Raw genomic sequence first — 23,077 nt, forward strand, 5'->3', positions numbered from 1 at the left:
TTCTGTATGTTATTTGTATTAAATACCATATTCTTACAATAAAGTAAGCTAGAGAAAAGAAAATGTTCTTGAAAGAAATAAAGAGGAGAAAATACATTTACAGTACTGTACTGTATCAAAACAAAACAAAACTGGGGCACCTGGGTGGCTAAGTGGGTGAAGCATCTGCCTTCGGTTCAGGGCATGATTCCGGAGTCCTGGGATGGAGCCCCACATCGGGCTCCCTACTCAGCAGGGAGGCTGCTTCTCTCTCTCTCTCTTTCTCTCTCTCTGCCCTGCTTGTGCTCAAAAAACAAAACAAAATAAAAAAAGAAAACCATGAATAAATGGACCCTCACAGTTAAAATCTGTGTTGTTTAAGGGTCAACTGCAGTTTATTGATGAATCATGTTAAGAGACGAACTATACAAATGTTAAAAAAAAAAAAAAACTAGAAAAATGCTAAGTCCCATTCTTTTTTATCCAGATACAATTCACATCTCATAATTTGATCTTTTTTAATGTGTACAGTTTGGTGGGTATTTAGTATCTTTGGGGGGGGGTTAAGATTTTATTTATTTATTTATTTGTCAGAGAGATAGAGTACAGGCAGGCAGAGAAGCAGGCAGAGAGAGGGTTGGGAGGGAAGCAGGCTCCCTGCAGAGCAAGGATCTCAATGTGGGACTCGATCCCAGGACGCTGGGATCATGACCTGAGCCGAAGGAAGGCAGCCTCTCAACCGACTGAGCCACCCAGGCATCCCAGTATCTTTGGGTTTTGCAATCATGTCTAATCCCAGTACATTTCTATCACCCCAAAAGGGAACCCCATACCTATTATCAGTCAATATCATTTTGTCTGCCCAATATCCCCCCAGCACTAGCTCATTCTGTCTCTGTGGATTTTCCTATTTTGGACATTTTATATAAATGTCATATGATGTGTTGCCTTTTGGGTCTTTTTTCAGTAAGCAAAATGTATCCCAAGTTTCATCCAAGTTGTAGCATATATCCATGCTTCACCCTTGAAATGGCTAAATAATATCCACTGTATGGATAGAATACTTCTATTTCCACTCATCAGCTGATGGGCAGTTGGGTTGTTTCCACATTTTGGCTATTATGAGTAGTGCTGCCGTAACACTCATGTACAAGTTCTCTTATTTCTCCCAGGCACACACGCCTTCTGGGTCATATAGTAACTCTGTGTTTAACTCTTTGAGAAACTTGCAAACTATTTTCCTTTTTATATTTGCAAAGGTTTCAATTTTCCACATCATTGCCAAAATTTGGTTGGTTGGTTGGTTGTTTTTAATTACATCCATATTGGTGAGGTGTGTGGTATCTCATGTGTTTTTAATGTGCTTATCAAGAATTGCTCCCATTTGAAGCAATACCCAAATCTTTCGTTCATTTAAAAAATTTGGTTGTTTGACATTTTCTTGTTGAGTTGCCAATGTTCTTTATATATTCTGGGTAATAGGTCTTATCAGATACATGATCGGCAAATATTTCCTTCCATTCTGTAAGCTGTATTAGATCTTTCTTGATGGTATTCTTTGAAGCAAGAAAGAATTTAATTTTGGTAAAGTCCTATTATTTTTCCTTTTATGGCTTGTGCTTTGGGCACCATATGTAAGAATTCACAGCCAAATCCAAGACCATGAGGATTTTTATCACGAAGATTTATTTAACTCTTTTCTTTAAAGATTTACACAGTTTAGCTCTTACATGTAAGTCTTTGGTCTATTTTTGATCTAAAGTTTATTTGGTCTGATTCCAGCATAGCTATTCTTATTCTTAATATTTGCATAGAGTATCATTTTTCATCCTTTCATTTTCAACCTGGATTGAATTCACTGATCCAAAGGCACAGAGTGGATGGATCGATTTAAAAACCAAGACGCAACCATATGCTGCCCGACGAGACACACAGTCTTAAATGAAGGGATGGAAAAAGATAGCCCATGGAAGTGGAAACCAAAAACAGTGGGGAGTGCTATATATTTACCAGACAAAATAGGCTTTAAACTGATGAAAACAGACACTACACTACATTCAGAGCCAAAAGGCTGAGAAGCAATAGACAAAATAAACTTGAAGCCAAAATGTTAACAAGAGACAAACAGAGACATTATACAATGAATAAGCGTCAATTGATAAAGAATATATAATAGTTCTAAATGTACACACAGCCAACATCAGAGCACCTAAATATATTAAGCAAATATTAACAGATCTGAAGGGAGAAATAGACAATAAAAAAACTTCAGCAATGAATAGATTATCCAGACAAAAAAATCAAGGAAAAACTGGACTTGAACATACTTGACTAACAGCCATTTATAGAATATTCCATCCAACAGAAGCCCAATACACATTCTTCCCAAGTGGACACAGAGCATTATCCTAGAAAGACTATGGGATAAGATACAAACCAAGTCTTCAGACCAAAATCATACCAAGTATCCTTTCTGACCACAATGATGCAAAACTAGAAACCAACAAGAAGAAAGCAAGGGAAATCTGCAAATGTGCAGAACTGTAACGACACAGTCCTGAACAACCAATGGGTCAAAGAAGAAAGCAAGGGGTGCCTGGCTGGCTCAGTCTGAAGAGCAAGAAGTTCTTGATCTGAGGGTCATGAGTTTGAGCCCCGCCTTGGGTGTAGATTGTTTAAAATGAATAAATAAGGTGCACCTGGGTGGCTCAGTGGGTTAAACCCTCTGCCTTCGGATCCGGTCGTGGTCTCCGGGTCCTGGGACCGAACCCCGCATCCGGCTTTCTGCTCAGCGGTGGCCTGCTTCCTCCTCTCTCTCTCTGACTGCCTCTCTGCCTATTTGTGATCTCTGCCTGTCAAAATAAATAAAATCCTAAAGAAATAAATAAATACCTAAGCACAGAAAATAATTTCAAACAACCTAACTTTATTATCTCAAGTGAACCAAGCCCAAAGTTAGCAGAAGGAAAGAAAGAATAAAGATCATAATGGAAATAAAAGAAATAGAGACCAGAAGAACAATAAAAAAGATCAATGAAACTAAGAGCTGGTTTGTTGAAAAGATAAAACAGGGACACCTGGCTGGCTCAGTCAGTAGAGCATTAGAGTGACTAATGATCTTGGGGTGCTGAGTTCGAGCTATATATGTAGAGATCACATATATAGACAAACTTAAATATAATATATATATATGTGTGTGTGTGTATATATATATGTGTGTGTGTGTGTGGTGTGTTTGTGTGTGTGTACCTCACTATATATATCATCACTGCTCACCCAGCAGTGAGACAGATGTGGTGGCACATTCAGTTAAGCATCCAACTCTTGGTTTTCGGCTCAGGTCGTGATCTCAGGGTGATCAGATCAAGCCCTGTGTCAGGCTCTGTGCCAGGCTGAGCTCAGCATAGAGTCTGCTTGAGATTCTCTCTCCCCTCTCTGCCCCTCCCATTTATGCTCTCTCTCTAAAAACAAATCTTTAAAATGTATATATATTTTTAAAAGATAAAACAAAACTGGCAAACCTTTAGCTATGCTGAACCAGATTTTTTTAAGAAAATCTTTATTAAAAAGATTTCAATAAATAAAATCAGAAAGGAAAGATGAGACATTACAACTGACACTACAGAAATGCACGTGATCGGAAAATACTGCTGTCAACAATTACATGCCACCAAATTGGATAACCTCAAAGAAATAGATAAGTTTCCAGAAGCATACAACCTACCAAGGATGAATCAAAAGGAATAGAAATGGGGCACCTGGATGGGTCAGTGGGTTAAGCCTCTGCCTTTCGGCTCAGGTCATGATCTCAGGGTCCTGGGATCAAGCCCCGCATTGGGCTCTCTGCTCAGCAGGAACCCTGCTTCCCCCTTTCTCTCTCTGCCTGCCTCTCTGCCTACTTGTGATCTCTCTGTCTGTCAAATAAATAAATAAAATCTAAAAAAAAAAAAAAAGGAATCGAGAAAGTAAACAGGCACCAACATGTTACACACTAATACTCTTGTGCTTGTTTGTTACTCTATAATGAACAGTGGGCACAGACCCAAATGTCCCATACTGATTGTCATCTTTGAGTCACTCCACATGTCTTACAGTGTCTGCCACTTCACAGCAATAGGTCTGGGCAAGTTTCTCAGGCTTGTTGATCTCAACTGTCTCACATATGGAATGGGAAACACAATGGTTGTAATGCTTACTTCATAAGGTCATCATGAAGATTAGATGATGTGTGAAAACATCATATAAACTTTATAAACTGTAAAGTTCTGTGACCACATGACCTAAGAAAGTATAAAACAATGGATGCCAAGAGGTTAAGACAGGGAGGGAACTTATAAGATAGAAATAACTGGTATGCAAAAATGGTAGATGTGATTTTTGTTCTATATTCTAGTGAGAGAAGCTTTATAAAAGGATAAATGAATTAATAGAGCAAAACTGGGGTAAGGGATAGTAAAGAAGATAATTAAGAATGGGAAGCCTGGACACCTTTGCATCCTCTGAAGTCTGGAGAGAGGAAAGTGCTTGTTTGTTACCCAGCAGAAAGAAATTCCTGCAACTGGGCTAGGGCAATTTCTGCTTGACCCAGACAGATTCAAATCTTGCCTCTACCATTTTGACATTACGACTCAGTTTTCTCACGTGTAAAGTGGGCCCAGGTACCCCTTCCTAAAGATTTCTTAATAACACGGCATTGGATTATAACCAAAGTATGAAATAAATATACATGAGTTTATATTGATATAAATAATGAACAAACATACAAATGGGGGGATAAGAGGCAAATTTTTCTTTAAAAGAATCCCATAGGGGCACCTGGGAGGCTCAGTGGGTTAAGGCCTCTGCCTTCGGCTCTGGTCATGATCCCGGGGTCCTGGGATCAAGTCCCGCATCGGGCTCTCTGCTCGGTAGGGAGCCTGCTTCCTCCTCTCTCTCTCTCTGCCTGCCTCTCTACCTGCTTGTGATCTCTGTCTGTCAAATAAATAAATAAAAAATCTTAAAAAAAAAAAAAGTCTCTTATTAAAAAAATAAATAAATAATAATGGGGCGCCTGGGTGGTCAGTGGGTTAAGCCTCTGTTTTCGGCTCAGGTCATGATCCCAGGGTCCTGGGATGGAGCCCCATATTAGGCTCTCTGCTCATTGGGGAGCCTGCTTCCCCTGCTCTCTCTGCCTGCCTCTCTGCCTACTTGTGATATCTCTCTGTCAAATAAATAAATAAAATCTTTTAAAAATAAAATAAAAGAAAAGAATTCCAGAAAATAGACTCCCCACTTCAGGAGGTGAAGTTGAATCCTTCCCACCCCCTACCTCAAGGGTGGACTGGGTTTAGAACATGCTTCTAAATAACAGAGGGGAACAGTGACTTAGTGCAGCAGACTGGCACCCACAACCTTAACTGAGTAACAAAAGTCAGCTGTAATGTCTTGGGACTCTAGTGCAGTCCTGGCTCTCATGGGATGAGAAGGCACAGAAGCTTTTCACCTTGGTGATATTCTTTCCAAAATCCATACCCCAGCCTCCTCATGAGAAGAACATCAGACAAACCCAAACTGGGCTCATTCTAGAAAATGGCTGGCCAGGAAGGGCCCATCAACAAACCTGTCAAGGTCATAAAAAACGGGAGTGAGAAACTGTCCCAGCCCAGAAGACATTGGGCCAGTGGGACAGCTAAATGCAGTGTGGTGTGCTAGGTTGGCTCCTGCACTAGGAAAGGACATGAAAGGGGAAGTTGGCAAAATCAAGTCTGGAGTTTAGTTCCTGGAACTCAAACGACACTGTTTTCTTCATTGTGACCAGTGTCCCAGGGTCATGGGAGGTGATAACAATAGGGGAACCTAGGAAGTGGGTCTACAGGAGCTCCCTGTGCCACTTCTGCAACTCCTCTGCATTTTTTTTAAAGATTTTATTTATTTGACAGACGGTGAGAGAGGGAACACAACAACAGGAATGGGAGAGGGAGAAGCAGGCTTCCCGCTGAGCAGGGAGCCCAATGTGGGGCTCGAACCCAGGACCCCGGGATTATGACCTAGCTGAAGGCAGATGCCCAATGACTGAGCCACCCAGGCGCCCTTGAAATTATTTCACAACAGTTTATTTCAAAGAAAATAAAAATAATCTTTCTTGAAAGCACCGTGACGGTGTTGGGACTGGGGACCCAGCAGTGAGACAGATGTGATCCCTCATCTTGAATCCACAATGAGTGAGGAGGTAGGAACAAGTAAGGAAAATGCTATCTATAAAAAGTAAGACTGGGGCACCTGAGTGGCTCAGTCGTTTAAGCGTCTACCTTTGGTTCAGGTCATGATCTCAGGGTCCTGGGATGAAGCCCTACATCGGGCTCTGTGCTCAGCAGGGAGTCTGATTGTCCTTCTGCCTCCCCTCACTCCTGCCCTCTCTCTTTCTCTCTCTCTCAAATAAATAAATATTTTTTAAATGGTATATTATTCAACTATACGAGAAAAGGAAGTCCTGCATTTATGACAACAAGCAGCAAGCTCAAAGCCATTATGTGAAGTGAAATAAGACAGAGAAAGACACTATGAGCTCATTTACATGTGGAATCACAAGTAAATGAAACAAAATGAAAAGAACTCCCAGAAACAGAGTAGACTGGTGGTTGCCAGAGTTAGGAGGTGGGGGGGAGAGCAATGGATGAAGGTAACCAAAGAGCACAAACTTTGGGTTATAAGATGAATGAATTCCAGGAGCGCCTGGGTGGCTCAGTGGGTTAAGCTTCTGCCTTCGGCTCAAGTCATGATCCCAGGGTCCTGGGATTGAGCCCCACATCAGTCTCTCTGCTCAGGGAGCAGCCTGCTTCCCCGCTTTCTCTGCCTGCCTCTCTGCCTACTTGTGATCTATCTCTGTGTGTGTCAGATAAATAAATAAAATCTTTAAATTAAAAAAAAAAGATTATTGAACTCTGGGAATCTGACGTACAACCTGGTGACCACAGCTGTCAACACAGCTGACCCTTGAACAATATGGGTTTGGCCTATGAGGGTCCACCTATATGCAGATTTGTTTAAATACTGTATACAGTACTATAAGTGTATTTTCTCCTCATGATTTTCTCCTTTTTTTTAATTTTATTTGTCAGAGCACAAGAAGGAGAGCAGAGGGAGAGGGAGAAGCAGGCTCCCCAATGAGCAAGGAGCCCAATGTTGACTCCATCCCAGGACCTGAGCTGAAGACAGGTGCTTAACTCACTGAGCCACCCAGGCACCCCACATCAGCCCCTCTGCTGCAGACTCTGGAGTTGGTAGTTTATGCAAATCTGCTGATTTTATCCCTCCCACCAAACCTGGATTGGCCTGTGCAGCCAGCCATCAGGGCCTCCTGGCCCCTCAGCAAACCTTTCATGTCCCTATTTCCAAAACCCAGTCTCCTCCCCACAGTCGTGGGTCCCCCGCACTTGCTGCTCCAAACCTATGATTTCAACGAGTGGCAAATTTTTGCCATTAACAAAAACGAGAAGAAAACTTCTTTCTGGCATTTTGTTGACGGAGTTGGGATGAGGGCAGCGTTGAATTCCTAACCCCAAGCTCTGCTATTTTTTTGCACCATCGGGGGTAAGAGGAACTTCACCTGGACCTTAGGAACAAAGTAGCAAACTGAAGGTGTGTTTCCCTTTGCTCTTAGAAAAGAAAGAGCTCCGCTGGTTCTGGGCCTGGCTCCAGGACTTCTCGGGCTCAGCCCAAGCCCCCACCTTCCCGCCCAGGCTTCAGCACCTCCTTACCCCCAGGGGTCCACACAATCCAGCTCCTGTAGCGGGTGGGGGTCTGCTCTGCAAGCAGCAGGAAATGGGGCACGGGGGTGGGGGAAACGCTCACGCCAAGACTCAGCGGGTGATCTGCAGAGGGCGCTCGGCCCCACCACACTCAGCCCTTTTCCCTGACAGCCTCGAGTGCCCAGAAAATTGCAGTTTCAGGAATTCACTTTCGGTTTTCAGTTTCGGTTTCCCAAAGACCTGAGCAGGAAGGAGCCGGAAGGAACAGCCTTGTGGGCGGCCGAACGCCTGCGGAGGGGGAGCAGGAGCTCCCCAGCCCTTCAGCCTCTGGGGAAAGCCTAGAGAAGCCCAGAGAATCCAGCCGGGCCGGCCGCCTGGGCTGGTGGAGATGGCGTTCTTTGAGGTCCCGTCTTACACCCCTGCAGACACGCTGTCTGTCTTCGTGGAGCAGAACCTTCAGCCGGACCCGGACTGGAAGGAGGAACTGAAGGATGCCTGGCAGAGAATAGAGCGTTTCTTTCGGGAACGCTGCTTCCGTGATGAGCTGGTTCTAGACCAGGAAGTCAGGGTGCTGAAGGTGGTGAAGGTGAGCTCCTGGGGACTTAAGATTGACTCTGATTCCCAGCCCGTGTGACCTGGAGACCGTGTGACCTTGGGGGAGGGGTCGTTTCGTCTCTGGGCTGCCCCCTCTTTGATCCGGATTTGTTACAAGGAAGAGACGTTGAACTGTAACAAGTCTGATGGAGGAGGATGATCAGGAGGAGGAAGATTATTTGGGATCCAGCTGATGGGGGGGGCAGGTGGAATACGAATAATAGGTCTGATAAAGGGGCCGCTTTTGTTTCTTGTTGAAGAAAACCTGTTGGGGGGCGCCTGGGTGGCTCAGTGGTTTAAGCCGCTGCCTTCGGCTCAGGTCATGATCTCAGGGTCCTGGGATCGGGTCCCGCATCGGGCTCTCTGCTCAGCAGAGAGCCTGCTTCCCTCTCTCTCTCTGCCTGTCTCTCCATCTACTTGTGATTTCTCTCTGTCAAATCAATAAATAAAATCTTTAAAAAAAATTTTAAAAAAATAAAAGAAAACCTGTTGGGGTACCTGGGTGGCTCGGAGGGTTAAGCGTGGGACTCTCGGTTTCTGCTCAGGTCATGATCTCAGGAAGGGGGAGATGGGGAGATAAGAGCCCCACCGGGAATCCACTCTCAGCTGGAATCCTTCCTCCCTCCCCCTCCCATCTCCCTTCATGGTGCTTTCCCTCTGGTGCTCTCTTGCTCTAAAATAAAATCTTCTTATTTTAAACCTACTGTACCCTCCAAGTTATAATCTGTATTTTTCTCCTAAAATGGTACTATATGTACATAGTTATGCTAGAATATACCTAGCAATTGTGAGTACTTCATGGGTTAAAAGGGATTTTTAGGAGCTGACCACATAATTCAACGTTTAACATATCACCTGTAAAGTTTTGCAGGCGAGGTAAACACAACACCAGGCCAGGAAGGCACAAGGCAAGATTTATTAAAGGCACTCTCCAGGGAAGTTTCAAGGCTCAGGAGAAGGGCAGCCAGGAAAGTCCCTCTGGGAGGAGGTGGGCACCCTCAGGCGAGGTTCCGCTACTCTGGAAAGGGGAGTCGGGGAAGTCGGTGGGTGTCTTTTATCGGGCCAAGGCTGGGCATGGGCTCACATCCATGTATGGTAAGGTATTTGGTGATCGGAGGGTATGGGGTGGGGGCTCCTGATACTCCTGTTTCCTGCATAGGTATTGGGTTACCTATGGAGAAGTGACCTGGGCATACATCCTTTTGGCGGGAGAGTCAAGGGTTGGCGGGGGTGGGGGGTGGGGGGGTGGGGGGGGGTGGAAGATGGTGGCCCCCGGGCGGTCATTTCTATTGTTCCTCCTGCTTTCCTGGAGCCAGAACCCAACATCACCCTAAATCAAAATTGCTTTAATCATCCTCTAGATTTTGCTAGTTTTGCTAGATGAAAGATATCTGTTAACCTACAAAAAAAAATTTAACAACCAGTTACTTTATAACAAAGAATGGCAACTCAGCACAAGCCCCTAAGGGCATTACCATAGGCAAGTCCCAACACACAAAGGAGAGGAATTTAGGGAGAAGGAAGAGGAAGGTGCAGGAGTTGTTTTGAAGGGAAGTCCAGTCAGAGTAATGAGACTTTCTCATTGGCTGAGTTGCAGGGTAAATTTCTTATAGAAAATGCAATGTTCATGATTTCCTGTTGGGGCCTGCAATTGATGTTTCTTTCCTGTTTACAGTTCTGTTGTGGTCTGCATGGATAATTCCTATAATTGGCGTTGGTACCTCTCCCCCTGGTGACCTCCCCCTCTGGCCTCAGACTCCGTTTTTGTGAAGCTTCCCTTAATTTTCATGTATCTAATTACTTTTTAAAAAAACGTTTTGTCATTTATTTGTCAGAGAGAGAGCACATACAAGCGGGGGGAACAGCAGGCAGAGGGAGAAGCAGGCTCCCTGCAGAGCAGGGAGCCCTATTCAGGACTCAATTCCCAGACACTGGGAATCATGACCTGAGCTGAATGCAGACGCCCAACCGACTGAACCACCTAGGCGTCCCATGAATCTAATTACTTAAGTAAATCAAGCTTCACCTGGGGGTGGTATTGTTAGGAGGAGCTGATTGGACACTTAGGTAATCAGGGCCAGGGTCCCCAACAAGAAAACAGGGAGCGGGGACAGCTAAGACAAAACCCCGCCAGCATCCTGTTTCACAGCATAGACAAGACCACAATGGCATCCTGTCTAGCAGCCTCTGTAGGAGTGACTCTTACAGAATATCCTGAAACAAAACAATTAACCACAAAACATGGGTCACTATCACAAGTTGAGACAGTTGGTTCTCCAAATGTCAGCCCAAATGAGCAGCAACACGGGAACAATAACCCGATAGGTAGACAGGGGCATGATCAAAGCTTGGACTGGTACACCTCCGTAGCCAATCCACAGGGGGCCCACACTCCAGCTGTTCAAGATAGTCCTGCAAAAGAGTTAATAAAAACCCCTGGATAGGAAAGCCAAAATGGCAACCCTCTGGAGTCCCCTCCATTGCCAGGAGCTTTATTCTAACACTCAATAAACTTTGCTTTGCTGCCCACCACTCTGGCAGGTCTACCTTTTCATTCTTCCAAGCAGCAGGACCAAGAACCGCAGGACTAGGAGGACAAAAATCCTCTAACACTGTGACTGCCAAAAGAAGGATGTGCAGCCTTAAAGAATCTTTAGAGTGTTGTTTTGTTGTTGTTGTTTGTTTTTTAGAGAGAGCAGCAGGGCTCAATCCCATGACCCTGAGATGACCTGAGCCAAAATCAACAGTCAGTTGCCCAACTGACTAAGTCACCCAGGCGCCCCCAAAGAATCTTTAAATAAAGAGTTGAAGCCAAAGATTCAAGAGTGCGATCAGCAAAGCATGAGCTTCCAAATGGAATTTCAAGAAATAAAGGCTACTGTAGTTGCTTAAAAAATACAAACTTTGCACTTCTGGGCTCTGATTCTTCCAAATATCTGAACTCCCTGGAGTGATTGTGATGCATGCTTTCTGCTGTAGGCCTCCTTGAGCTTCTTTGATTTCAGGACCTAACACCAAAAAAGGAACGTATGTTAAATTTATTCTATGGATTTAAAAGTGTTGTGTTTCCATTGGAGACCTGCCATTTGTGTTACTTCAAATACCCATGACTTGAAGTTCCCATTCTCTCCTTTATGGGTAATGTCAAGTGAAGACTGTTTGGAGAAGAAAAAAAAATCACTTCTCCTTTTCTCTTGTTCTCTCAATGATCTTTATTTCTAGAAGCTTAAATACTCCTGCAGTAGCTATGTCCAACTATTATGAGCAAGATCAACAATGCCTACAGCCAATTTTTTTTTAATTTTTTTAGATTTCATTTATTTATTTGAGAGAGAGAGTATGAGAGAACATGAGAAGGGAGAAGGTCAGAGGGAGAAGCAGCCCTGTGGAGCAGGGAGCCTGATGCGGGGCTCAATCCCGAGACTCCAGGGCCATGACCTGAGCCAAAGGCAGCTGCCCAAACAACTGAGCCACGCAGGTGTCCCAAGCCAAATATTTAAACACCATATTTGGATAAATATTGGTAAACCAGCAATAGCATAAAGGACACACATTTGTAATGAACGTTTCTGTTTCTATATGAGGAGGAAGGAAGAGATTACATTGTGCGTTGTACATAACAGTTCTTTCTCTCTGCCTTTCTGGAACTTGTTAAGTGCTAGATTTTCTAAGTTGCATCTAATTTCCCTGGTTTCATTTATCTCTATTGCGGTGAGAGTTCTGGAATTAATTCTTGAGTTCGATGTACTGATTTCACAGATTTCCTACCATGAGTGGCCTGGAGAGTCTTCTAGGACCAGAAGTAACTTTTGCAAAGACATCTGGCCATGTCTGATCACTGCCACCCCACTGACATCCATATGCTTTCTTTTTCTACTATTGTTTTTCCCCAGGTCAAGGAACCTGGTACCAAAGTTAAGCTTACATAGGAACCTGGGGTCCAAATTGCCTCATGATTTTTGAAAATTACACTAGTAATTTCTGGTGCCAGCCAAGAGGAAGTAAGGTTCTTACAAATTGCCTCACAAATTATAGCTGAAACACTGGACAGACATCAAAAAGGATTTGAGAACTCTGTACAGTAAACAATAAGCAGACAGATGGGGGATGGAAGTCAAAACTCAAGGAACAACCTATAACAATGGGGATGATAGTGGAGCAAACTGGTAATATATGGAACAGCATGGTTGAATGTCAAAAGCACTGTGCTAAGGGCACCTGGGTGGCTCAGTTGAGCATCTGACTCTTGATCTCAGCGCAGGTCTTGAACTCAGGGTTGTGAGTTCAGGTCCTGCATTGGGCTCCACACTGGGTATGGAGCCTACTTAAAAGGGTTAGGGTGCCTGGGTGGCTCAGTCCTTAAGAGTATGCCTTTGGCTTGGGCCATGATCCCAGGTTGCTAGGATCGAGCCCCACATCAGGCTCCCTGCTCGGTGGGAAGCTTGCTTCTCCCTCTCCCACTCCCCCTGCTTGTGTTCCCTCTTTCTCTCTCTCTCTGTCAAATAAATAAATAAAATCTTCAAAAAAATATTTATTTTGCTTAGGGATTACCTAAAAATAATTTTGTACCCTTCCTGAATACTTTCCTAATGAAGTTTAACATATGAAAAAATGTGTACAAATCATAAAGGTACAGCCTGATGAATTTTCCTAATGAATTCCCAAGTGTAACCAGCATGCAGATCAAAAGATGAATGTTCTCCTCTCTTTCTTGCCAGAGACAACTGATCATAGCTCAAGTTTTAACAACATAGATTAGTCTCAACTGTTCTTGAATTTTGTATAAATGCAATCATATAGTATGCACTTTTTTGTGCTTTTTTACTTATCTTTTTTTTTTAAGATTTCATGTTTAAGTCACCTCCACACCCAGTGTGGGGCTCAAACTCACAACCCCAAGAACAAGAATTGCATGCTCCACTGACTGAGCCAGCCAGGCCATCCCAGTTTGTCTTGTTTTAATATAACAGTGATCCCTCCTTAATTTTATTAAAGATTTCATAAAATGTTAAAAAAATGGGCAGCAGACCCATCCACAAAGATCTGACAGGCCAGAAAGGACTGGCATGATACATTCAGAATACTAATTGGAAATTTTTTTTTTTTTTTTTTTTTTGACAGAGAGAAATCACAAGTATACTGAGAGGCAGGCAGAGAGAGAGAGAGAGAAGGAAGCAGGCTCCCTGCTGAGCAGAGAGCCCGACGCGGGACTCGATCCCAGGACCCTGAGATCATGACCTGAGCCGAAGGCAGCGGCTTAACCCACTGAGCCACCCAGGCGCCCACTAATTGGAAAATTTAAAAAAAAAAAAAAAAACATGCAGCCAAGAGTCCTTTTTCCAGCTAGGATGTCAGTCAGAGTGGAAGGAGAGATCAAAAGCTTCCAGGGTAAACAGAAACTAAAAGAAATTGTGATCACCAAACCAGCCCTACAAGAAATATTAAAAGGGATCCTTTAAGTGATGAGAGAGCCCAAAAGTAACACAGACCAGAAAGAAACAGTAACTTTACAGGTAATACAATGTCCCTAACTTTGTATCTTTCAATAGTTACTCTGAATATAAATGGGCCAAATAACCCAACCAAAAGACACAGGGTATCAGATTGGATAAAGAAGTAAGACCCATTGATAGGCTGTCTGCAAGAGAGACATTTTATTGTTTTTAAAGGGTTTTATTTATTTCTTTGACAGCACAAGGGGGAGCAGCAGGCAGAGGGAGAGGGAGAAGCAGACTCCCCAGAGAGCAGGGAGCCCAACCCAGGGCTCAATCCCAGAGCTCTGGGATCATGACCTGAGCCAAAGGCAGACACTTAACCGAATGAGCCACCCAAGTACCTCAACAGACTCATTTTAGACCCAAAGACACTTCAGACATAAAGTGAGGAGGTGGAAAACCATTTACCATGCTAATGGACGTTAGAAGAAAGCTGGGGTGGCAATCCTTATAACAGACAGATTAGATTTTAAACCAAAGACTATAAAAAGAGATGAGGAAGGACCCTATAACATAATTAAAGGGTCCACCCTACAAGAAGACCTAGCGATTGTAAATATCTATGCCCCTTAACCTGGGAGCAGACTGGTATATAAACCAATTCATAACAAAGTTAAAGAAGCACATTGATGATACAGTAATAGTAGAGGACTTTAACAACCCCCCCCCCCCGCCACTGAAATGGACAGATCATCCAAGCAGAAGATCAACCAGGAAACAAGGGCCTTGAGTGGCACACTGGACCTGATGGACTTCACAGATATATCAAGAACATTCCACCCTAAAGCAACAGGATACACATTCTTCTCAAGTGCATATGGAACATTCTCCAGAGTAGATCACATCCTGGGCCACAAATCAGGTCTCAGGACAGTGGATGCATTTCTACACTTTTGAGAAAGAGGAAACAATTTCTGCTTTTCTTGTTGAGATTTCTTTTGACCAAATATTAGGAACATGTAGTTTTCTAGTTCATTCTCTGCAAGTGCATCAGCAGTAAGTGGGGAAAAGGACCAGGCAAGAAGATGATTTGCAAGTGAAGTAAATAAAGGCAGGCAGGACGTTCCATCATTCTCAGTCCCCCTCTAATGGAGAAACTCCATCATCACCTTGCCCATGAATTTGGATGCTTGTCCGTGACACCTAAATTCCTTTTCCAGCTTTTTTCTTATCCAGGAGGAAAGATTTATGATGTACCTTTCAAGGCTACAGCTGGGCCTCATTCTATGAACACGTATGCTACCAATGCACTAGGATTTCCAGCATCCTTCATATACGCACATGCACACACACAATGTCCAAAAAATATGTTTGTGCCTACACACACAAAATGTATGTACAAAATATATATGTTAAAGTCTGTCTGGCTAGGCCAGAGATGTCCAATAGAACTTTCCTAGTAATGGAAATGTTCTCTACATGTACCCCCCATCACTCTCTGTGGGTGGCTATTAAACACTTGGACGGAAGCTAGTATGGCTGAAAGACTGTATTTATAAATTTCGTTTCATTCAAATGTAATTAGCCACATGTGGCTCTTGGCTACCATATTGGACAGCATGGGTTTAGGCATCAAGCATCTCTGGAATAATACAGAAGAAGCTGGTAACTGTGGGTGCCTCTGCAGAAGGAGCTTAGGGCCTGAGGTACAGTGGAGTTTTACCTTTCATTTATATCTTTGAATAGTTAATCATGCACTTAATTTGTCTAAATCAACAAAGAGATGTTGTCAGCAAAGTCCACCACATATGGAAGAGACCAAGGTCTCCTTTTGGCACCTATGTAAACAGCCTAACATGGGTGCCTCTGGCTTCACCCTGACCTCAAAGCTTCAGGCCCCAAGATAGGCGAAGCTTCAACATTAATTTCCTCCCCAGGGTGGCTCCTCTGGGAAGGGGACAACGCTGAACTACAGCTCTGATGTGGATTTGGTCTTGTTCTTGAGCTGCTTCTCCAGCTTCCAAGACCAGGCAGACCACCGCGAATTTGTCATCAACTTCATTAAGAAGAGACTGACCAAGTACAGCAGGAGCCTGGCCTACAGCATCACCATGGTCCCACGGAAAGAGACCACCAGGGTCCCCCGCTCACTGTCCTTCCAGGTCCAGCTCAGGAAGAACAGTAAAGCCATTGGAGTGGATGTGCTTCCAGCCTATGATGCTCTGAGTAAAGACAATAATGGTTTGGGGCCCAAGAAACTAGTAGGGGGTCTTCACCAACCTGGTGTTGGGGGAGGTATAGGAAAGTAGAAACCAGGGGAGAGAGAGTAGAGTTCACTTTATCTGGGGGGGCTGCAACTCGAGCTGTATCTTGAAGTTAAGTCGTTCCATAAACGTATGTGCTACCATGCCCCATGCTGGAGAGAGAGGGGACTTTTCCCACCCAGCTCAAGGAGAGACTCCTCTGTGACCCTCTGGGAAACACCAGGATAAGAAAGCACTTCAAGGTCTTTGGAGTTAGGATTAGATTGGAATCATTTTAAAAACCGAACTCTTAATGTCTTTTAATTTTAGCTTTAAGACTTACTAACTGTGATCTTGGGCAAGGTATCTAACACCTCTAAGACTCAACGTACCAACCTGTTAAATGGGATAGTATCAGGTTGAACCATAGGAAATTGACAATATTTGACCATGTTTGATCCACAAAGATGGTGCTCTTTATGGTTCCACTTAATTTTACCTACTTCATGGAGCTGTTCTAAGGCTCCGTGAGCTTAGCCCAGTGCCCAACACAGGGTAAACTGTTTGGGCATTGTGAGTCATTTAAAATCTCTGTGACTTTTGAGGGGGCTACCAAACTCGGTAAGCCTCTACCTGTTTTGATGTAAAATGGGGGAAAGAATACAGGAGTGGGGATTCTGTGAGATCATTTATGAGTCCTCTCTACCTAGCAGTTTTTTCCCATCTTCTTGTCCTCAGATGGTGGATTTTCTTAAACCAGGTTCTTTTCTCTCCCAGAAAATTTTTGCCGAGACTCTAAACCATCACCGGAAATCTATGAAGACTTAATAACCAGTGGTGCCCCCCCTGGGGAATTCTCGCCAAGCTTCACAGAGTTGCAGCGGCACTTTGTGAAAAGTCGCCCTGTTAAGCTAAAGAACCTCTTGCGGATGGTGAAGTACTGGCACCAGCAGGTATGGGGCTCAGAGTGGGGTTGGGTGCGGGGCTTGGTGCCAGGGCTGGGCGGCTCGGGCCTGGGAGGTGCTGGACTGGGAGATGCAGAGACAAGAGGGAGGGCAGGCGTATGCTAACTTTTTTTTTTTTTTTAAGATTTGTTTATTTATTGGGGGAGGTGGAAAGAGAGAGCCGGGTGAAAAGCAGAGGGAGAAGTAGACTCCCTACTGAGCAGGGAGCCTGACTTGGGCTCAATCCTGGGACTCCAGGATCATGACCTGAGCTGAAGGCAGAGGTTCAACTGACTGAGCCACCCAAGTGCTCCGCCAATGTGATTTTCCAGACTTCAGACCTCAGGCATTTCATGTAACAGCAATGGGAAGAAAGCTGCTGTTTACTGAGCATTAATTGTCTTCTGAGTGCTCTGCATATTTTTTCTGTCTTTCCAGCAACCCTGTCATGTAGGCATTCTACATTAGCCCCATTTCAGGGATGAGAAAACTGAGGCTCAAGGGCTAAAGTTAGGCTGAGATTTAAACACCAAGGTGCCTGACTATGCTAGGCTGGTTTTTATAATAATAACATTTCATAATAATAATATTTTTCATAATAATAATCACTTTTTCTGATTATTTGAGCATTACATTGGGCTTGTGAAAAATTCAAGTAATGCACGAAAAGAAGTATAAAAAGGAAGGTAAAATTCAGATGAAATGCCTGAAATGACACCAAAAATGTTTTTGGAGACTGTCCCTTCATTCCTCTCTCTTTGTTCACACTGCTATGCCCAGAGCTCATGTAAGTGGACCCACATGATGCCTTACTCTTTCTGTAGTCCACTCTTTGCAAAAATGCATTTGCTTACTGACATTTGGAGTTGAACTTAGGGGAGTTAACGTGTTAACGTATTTTGCATCTTTTTCCATTGGGTATTTTGGGGTTTTTTTAATAAGTTGTGAGAGCTTTTTGTAAATTATGTAGATATTTACTGCTATTTCTCATGTATTACAATGTTTTCACCAATAGAGCACCCCTCTATGGCCCTTAATTAAGGTATCTCTGACAATATAATTTTTCTAATGTTTAAAATATACAAAGTTGGGGGGGGCACCTGGGTGGCTCAGTCAGTTGAAGGACAGACTCCTGGTTTCAGCTCACATCACCATCTTGGCTCCTGGGATCCAGCCCCCAGTGGGACTCCGGGCTCAGCGGGGAGTCTGCTGGAGGATTCTGTCCCCCCCCACACCCCCACCGCTACTCTTCCCCATGCTCAGGCAATCTCTCTCTTTCTAAAATAAATTTAAAAATCATTAAATAAAATAAAATACACAAAGAAGGATGCCTGGTTGGCTCGTTTGGAGGAGTGTGCAACCCTCGATCTTAGGGTCATGGGTTCAAAGCCACACATGATTGTAGAGATTACTTAAAAACAGACACAAAGGGCGCCTGGGTGGCTCAGTGGGTTAAGCTGCTGCCTTCGGCTCAGGTCATGATCTCAGGGTCCTGGGATCGAGGCCCGCGTCGGGCTCTCTGCTCAGCGGGGAGCCTGCTTCCCTCTCTCTCTGCCTGCCTCTCTGTCTACTAGTGATCTCTCTGTCAAATAAATAAATAAATAAAATCTTTAAAAAAAAAAAAACAGACACAAAAATGGGTCTGACTTTTCTGGGTTGTAGGTTTTCTGTCTTGCCCACCGTGTGTAGGTGGTCTTCTAATTTTCTTCTACTATGTTTCACAAATTCTTTCACTCCATTTATAAACTATTTTGGTATTTGTTGCCACAGTGGGATCATCATTATTTTCTTCCAAATGGTGGAAAAATTATGCTAGCATCATTTGTTGGGTTGTGCATTTTTTCCCATCTTCCATCACCCTTGTCAGTCTTTGTTAAGTTTTTTTAATCTACTGGGAACTAGTTCTGGGCTATCCATTCTGTTACACTTGGCTATTGCTTATTCTGACACCAAAAACATGCTTTTTATGAGACATATCTGAGAAAACAAATCCCAACCTCTCTATTTTTCTTTCTCACAATTTTCTTGGATTTCCTAAGCATTTATTCCTATATTTGAATCTTAAGATCATTTTTCTCCCACTAAAAAACTGGTGGGATTCAAATTGTAATTGCAATAAATTTCTAAATGAATTTTTGAGGAACTAAAAATTTCACACTCTTAACTCTTTTTCCATCTTTCCATTTGTTCTGGTTTTTGTGTTATGTTTTCAGTGTGTCTATATGCTTTTGTTTTCTTTAATTAGACCCTATATTCACCATACTGCATTGTCTCCCCCATTCCAACTCAAGAACATAGACTTGTGGGGCCTAAAATGTCCATGAGAGGCTTCAATTTCCCCTTTCATGGAAATTTTGCTGGCCATGGGACGTAATTCTTCTAGAGACCAAGCTTCTAGACCCACTTCAAATTTCATGGACTTGCTACATAGTCCAGATACAAAATGGAGTTGACAAAGTAGTTCTTTTCTGTATTATTTTTATTTATTTATTTTTAAGCAAGCTCTATACATGACAGGGTCTTGAACTTACAGCCCTGAGATCAAGAGTACCATGCTGTATCTATTGAGCCAGCCTGGCATTCCTGAAGTTGACAAAATATTACTGGGATCTAGAAACAGAGAGAACTAGAAATTCTCAATTCCCAGGGTAGCATCTCATATTTATTTTCTCTCTCTCTCTCTCTCTCTCTCTCTCTCTCTGTCTCCCTTTCCCCCCAAACCCACAGAAATTGAAACCTAAATATCGAAATGCAGCATTGCCCCCAAAATATGCACTGGAGCTATTGACCATCTATGCCTGGGAAATAGGCACAAACCAAAGCGATAACTTCAGCCTGGATGAAGGGTATAGAGCTGTGATGGAACTCCTCATCAATTATCAAAACATCTGCATATATTGGACCAAGTACTATGATTTCCAAAATGAGACTGTCAGAATGTATGTCAAACAACGTTTGAAGGAACGCAGGTGAGTATATTGGTGGCATTATTTTCAGCTTCAAGGAACAGGAAACCCAACTCACACGCTTTTTTAAATAAAGGGAATTTATTGGTTTCTGTAACTGAGAAGCCCGAGGATAAATGAAGCTTCAGGTATGGTGTGATCCAGATGTTTGCTATTTCATTAGGGTTGCAGTCTGTGAAATCGCTCAGCCCTGCCCTTCCCTGTGTTTTGCCTTTGAATTCAGGCGACCATCAGTTCCAGTCTCCTCATCTGCCCTCATCCCTTTCACTACAAGAGAGAGTGCCTTTGCCCTAGCGTTCTAAGCAGAATCCCCGAGATTCACTCTGACCAGGCCAACTTAGGTTTAGCTTGCAGGGAGGCCTCCCTACAAAGAGGCCTTGCACGTCCTACAGACTTCAGTGACAGAGGCCAGAGTCCTAAGTGTGATGGAGATCTACTTCCCTTTCTCTCTCTCAGGCCAGTTATCCTGGACCCAGCTGATCCTACCAACAACCTGGGAAGCAAAAAGAGATGGGACCTGGTGGCCAGGGAGGCTGTTCGTGAACTGGAACAAGCCTGCTTCAGGACTGAAGACCCCAACCAGGCGTGGTACATACAGGTATGATCATCCCCATGCCAGCCCATGCCTCAGTCATGACCCAGTGCTGACCTCACTTCAGCACCCACCCCCCAGTGAACCCTCTCAGCTTCTGGCCACAGCACCTCTAAGACCCCAGGACAGGTAGCACCCCCCCCACACCATGGAGATGTCCCAGGCAACCAGCAAGTCTTCCCCTTCTGCTCTAAGTGTCTGGCCTCAGTTCTTTCATCTGTAAAATGGGCAGTTTCTTCCCTGCTCTGTAGCCACTGGAAAAATATAATCAAAGCCTTTCACATACATACCCTCTGGGGTAACATTTTCCCTATTATGCATTGTTGAAAGCTCAACTTCTTGCTGTCAAAAATGATTTAAGGGACACCTCGCTGGCTCAGTCAAAAAGCATGCGACTCTTGATCTCAGGGTTGTGGATTTGAGCCCCATGTTGGGTGTAGAGATTACTAAAAATATTTAAAAATGTTTTATTTTTAAAAAGAGAGAGATTTCAGAGATGTATCCAGAAACGATCAGTTAGGAGAGCTGGATTCCACTGCAGACAGCAACATACCTAGTATGCCACCCCCCTTCCCCATTCACGGGTTTCCCCCACATGACCATGGCAGTCCTGGGTCTGAACACTATAGGAATCCAGGGTTCAAAGACCAGGAGGTGGCTATCAGCTCAACTGAGAGAGACCTTATTTCCCTAACCTGCTACTCCCCTAGAGATCTCATTGCCAGTCCCACATCTCGTAGCCTGCAGGGAAATCCTGTGGCTGGCCTCAAAGGCAGATCTGCAGCAGTTCCTCACGCCTGAGAAGGACCTGCCACCCAGCCCTGGCCCACTGACAGGCATGTCCAGTGGACCAGGAGGCTCGCTCGAGGCAAGATTCATGGGATTGTCCTCCAGCTCTTGCTAAGAACCCTCCCCACCACCTTTTTTAATATTATCATTTTGTGAAAAAGTAACACACATGTTTAGCAAAGAATTTTAAAAATCACACTGTTGAAAAGAACACACAACTAAAGTAAGTTGCCTTCCCATCCCGATTCCCAGGCTCTAGGTACCGCCTTCTCCCCAACATCCACTTATCGATGTCCTGCATCTCCTTCTGTAGATAGATACGCCGCCTGCACACTAGCACGCTCCTGTCTGACCGTAATCTAAATTTTTTGCGTTTTTGCTTTTATTTACTTAGACTATTCGGCCACACCTGTAGACCTAAAAGGGCTTGACCATGTAACACAATGTCCAAAGCAGGATATTTTTGAGCATGAAATGGGGTGATGCTAATTATGCCAGGACAAGGGACACACACTTGGACTAGACTTCGAGTCCCCCTGGATTAACAGCTATATCTTGATCCAATGGAGGAAAGTACCTTCTCTTTTGTGACCACTGCCCCACTGAAAGATTTTTAAGCTGCTTCCAGACTTTTGCTGTTACAGTGAATATCCTTGACCACCTCCATCTGTTAAATGATTTAACCTAGAGTAGCCCAAACACCTGTGTAGGTGTTAATGTTATCCCCATGGGACAGATAGGGACTCTGAACAGTTCCGCATAGGAGGAATGGTTACTTCAAGAACTGCTGCCGGTTGTTACTCTGATCAGGGTGAGTCAGAAGGCAAGTCAGGTGACTCAATGGTCAGGTAAGCCTAGGATGATCAGGTGTTCTGCTCTGCCTGGGACAGTTCCAGTTTATACCTGTTGGCTAAGAAAATTACCAATAGCACTTTCTCCTACTGTAAGTATCTTCGTAGGCAATCAGTCATATTGTCAGTGGGCAGGAAGGGGAGGATTTGGAGACAACAGCCATGACGGTGAGATGTCCTTATCTGGTCCTCCTTCCCTTCCAGCCAGCAAGGGATGTCCAGGTGACGGTGAAAAAGGCAGGAGAGGAGGCCTGGACATTCTCAGTGAACCCCTACAGTCCCATCTGGAAGATGAAAATAGAGATCAGGAGGATATGGGGCTTCGACGGGCAGCAGCGTCTCTCCTTCCAGGAGCCAGGTGGGGAGAGACAAATGCTCAGCAGCCGGAAGACACTAGCAGATTATGGGATCTTCTCTAAAGTGAACATCCGGGTACTGGAGACCTTCCCTCCTGAGATTCAGGTCTTCGTGAAGGACTCTAAAGGCCACAGCAAACCTTACGCCATCCACCCTGAGGACTCCATCCGTGACTTGAAAGAGAAGATTGAGGAAGCTGGGGGACTTTCTGTGGTGGATCAGATACTAAAATTCCAGAGTCGGACTCTGCGGAATCACCGCAGCCTCTCAGACCTGCAGATTAAAGACTGTGACACCATCCTACTCACGAGGAGAACCTGAGTGAGGACAGGATTAAGGTATAGGCAGGGAGAGATGGGGGTCCCTGGCTAGGCTCTGAGACTTGCAGAAGCACCAAGACAGAGTGAACAAGAGATAAGGGAACAGCCCCCTGGCCTCAGATGGCCGATGGTCGGCAGTATTTTTCTTTGGTGGCTACAATGTATCATAGAAAATGAACAAACCTCAAAGAAGTATGTCATTAAAGGTGTTATCAATAGCCCATGCTCAAGCCAAGACGGCACCAGAAACTCAAGGCTATAAGTCACCCAGTCACTTCTC

General features: G+C 44.1%; 1 protein-coding gene across 2 annotated transcripts; it reads left to right on the top strand.

Moving 5' to 3' along the window:
• The first annotated feature begins 7,850 nt into the window (after window positions 1-7,850).
• LOC116571606 (2'-5'-oligoadenylate synthase-like protein 2) lies at window positions 7,851-23,015 on the top strand. 2 transcript variants are annotated; one of them, XM_032309630.1, is made up of 6 exons: window positions 7,851-8,292; window positions 15,673-15,976; window positions 16,756-16,931; window positions 19,650-19,891; window positions 20,345-20,486; window positions 22,325-23,015. In XM_032309630.1, exons 1-6 carry the CDS (start codon window positions 8,095-8,097, stop codon window positions 22,796-22,798), a joined length of 1,536 nt encoding a protein of 511 aa, XP_032165521.1. In that variant the 5' UTR covers window positions 7,851-8,094; the 3' UTR covers window positions 22,799-23,015. The 2 variants fall into 2 exon arrangements, with proteins under 2 accessions (XP_032165521.1, XP_032165522.1); XM_032309631.1 differs by having other exon boundaries at window positions 7,854-8,292; window positions 15,673-15,961.
• Window positions 23,016-23,077: the final 62 nt, after the last annotated feature.

This window comes from Mustela erminea, chromosome 13 (genome assembly GCF_009829155.1).
Source record: "Mustela erminea isolate mMusErm1 chromosome 13, mMusErm1.Pri, whole genome shotgun sequence".
In the NCBI taxonomy this organism is placed as follows: domain Eukaryota; kingdom Metazoa; phylum Chordata; class Mammalia; order Carnivora; family Mustelidae; genus Mustela; species Mustela erminea.

What these genes read in the sequence shown, in the direction of transcription:
- LOC116571606 (XM_032309630.1), top strand. Translation starts at nt 8,095, where the DNA reads ATGGCGTTCTTTGAGGTCCCGTCTTACACCCCTGCAGACACGCTGTCT. An exon ending in GGGTGCTGAAGGTGGTGAAG is followed by an intron (nt 8,293 to 15,672) that starts GTGAGCTCCTGG and finishes TTTCCTCCCCAG; the next exon opens with GGTGGCTCCTCTGGGAAGGG. An exon ending in ACCAGGCGTGGTACATACAG is followed by an intron (nt 20,487 to 22,324) that starts GTATGATCATCC and finishes CTTCCCTTCCAG; the next exon opens with CCAGCAAGGGATGTCCAGGT.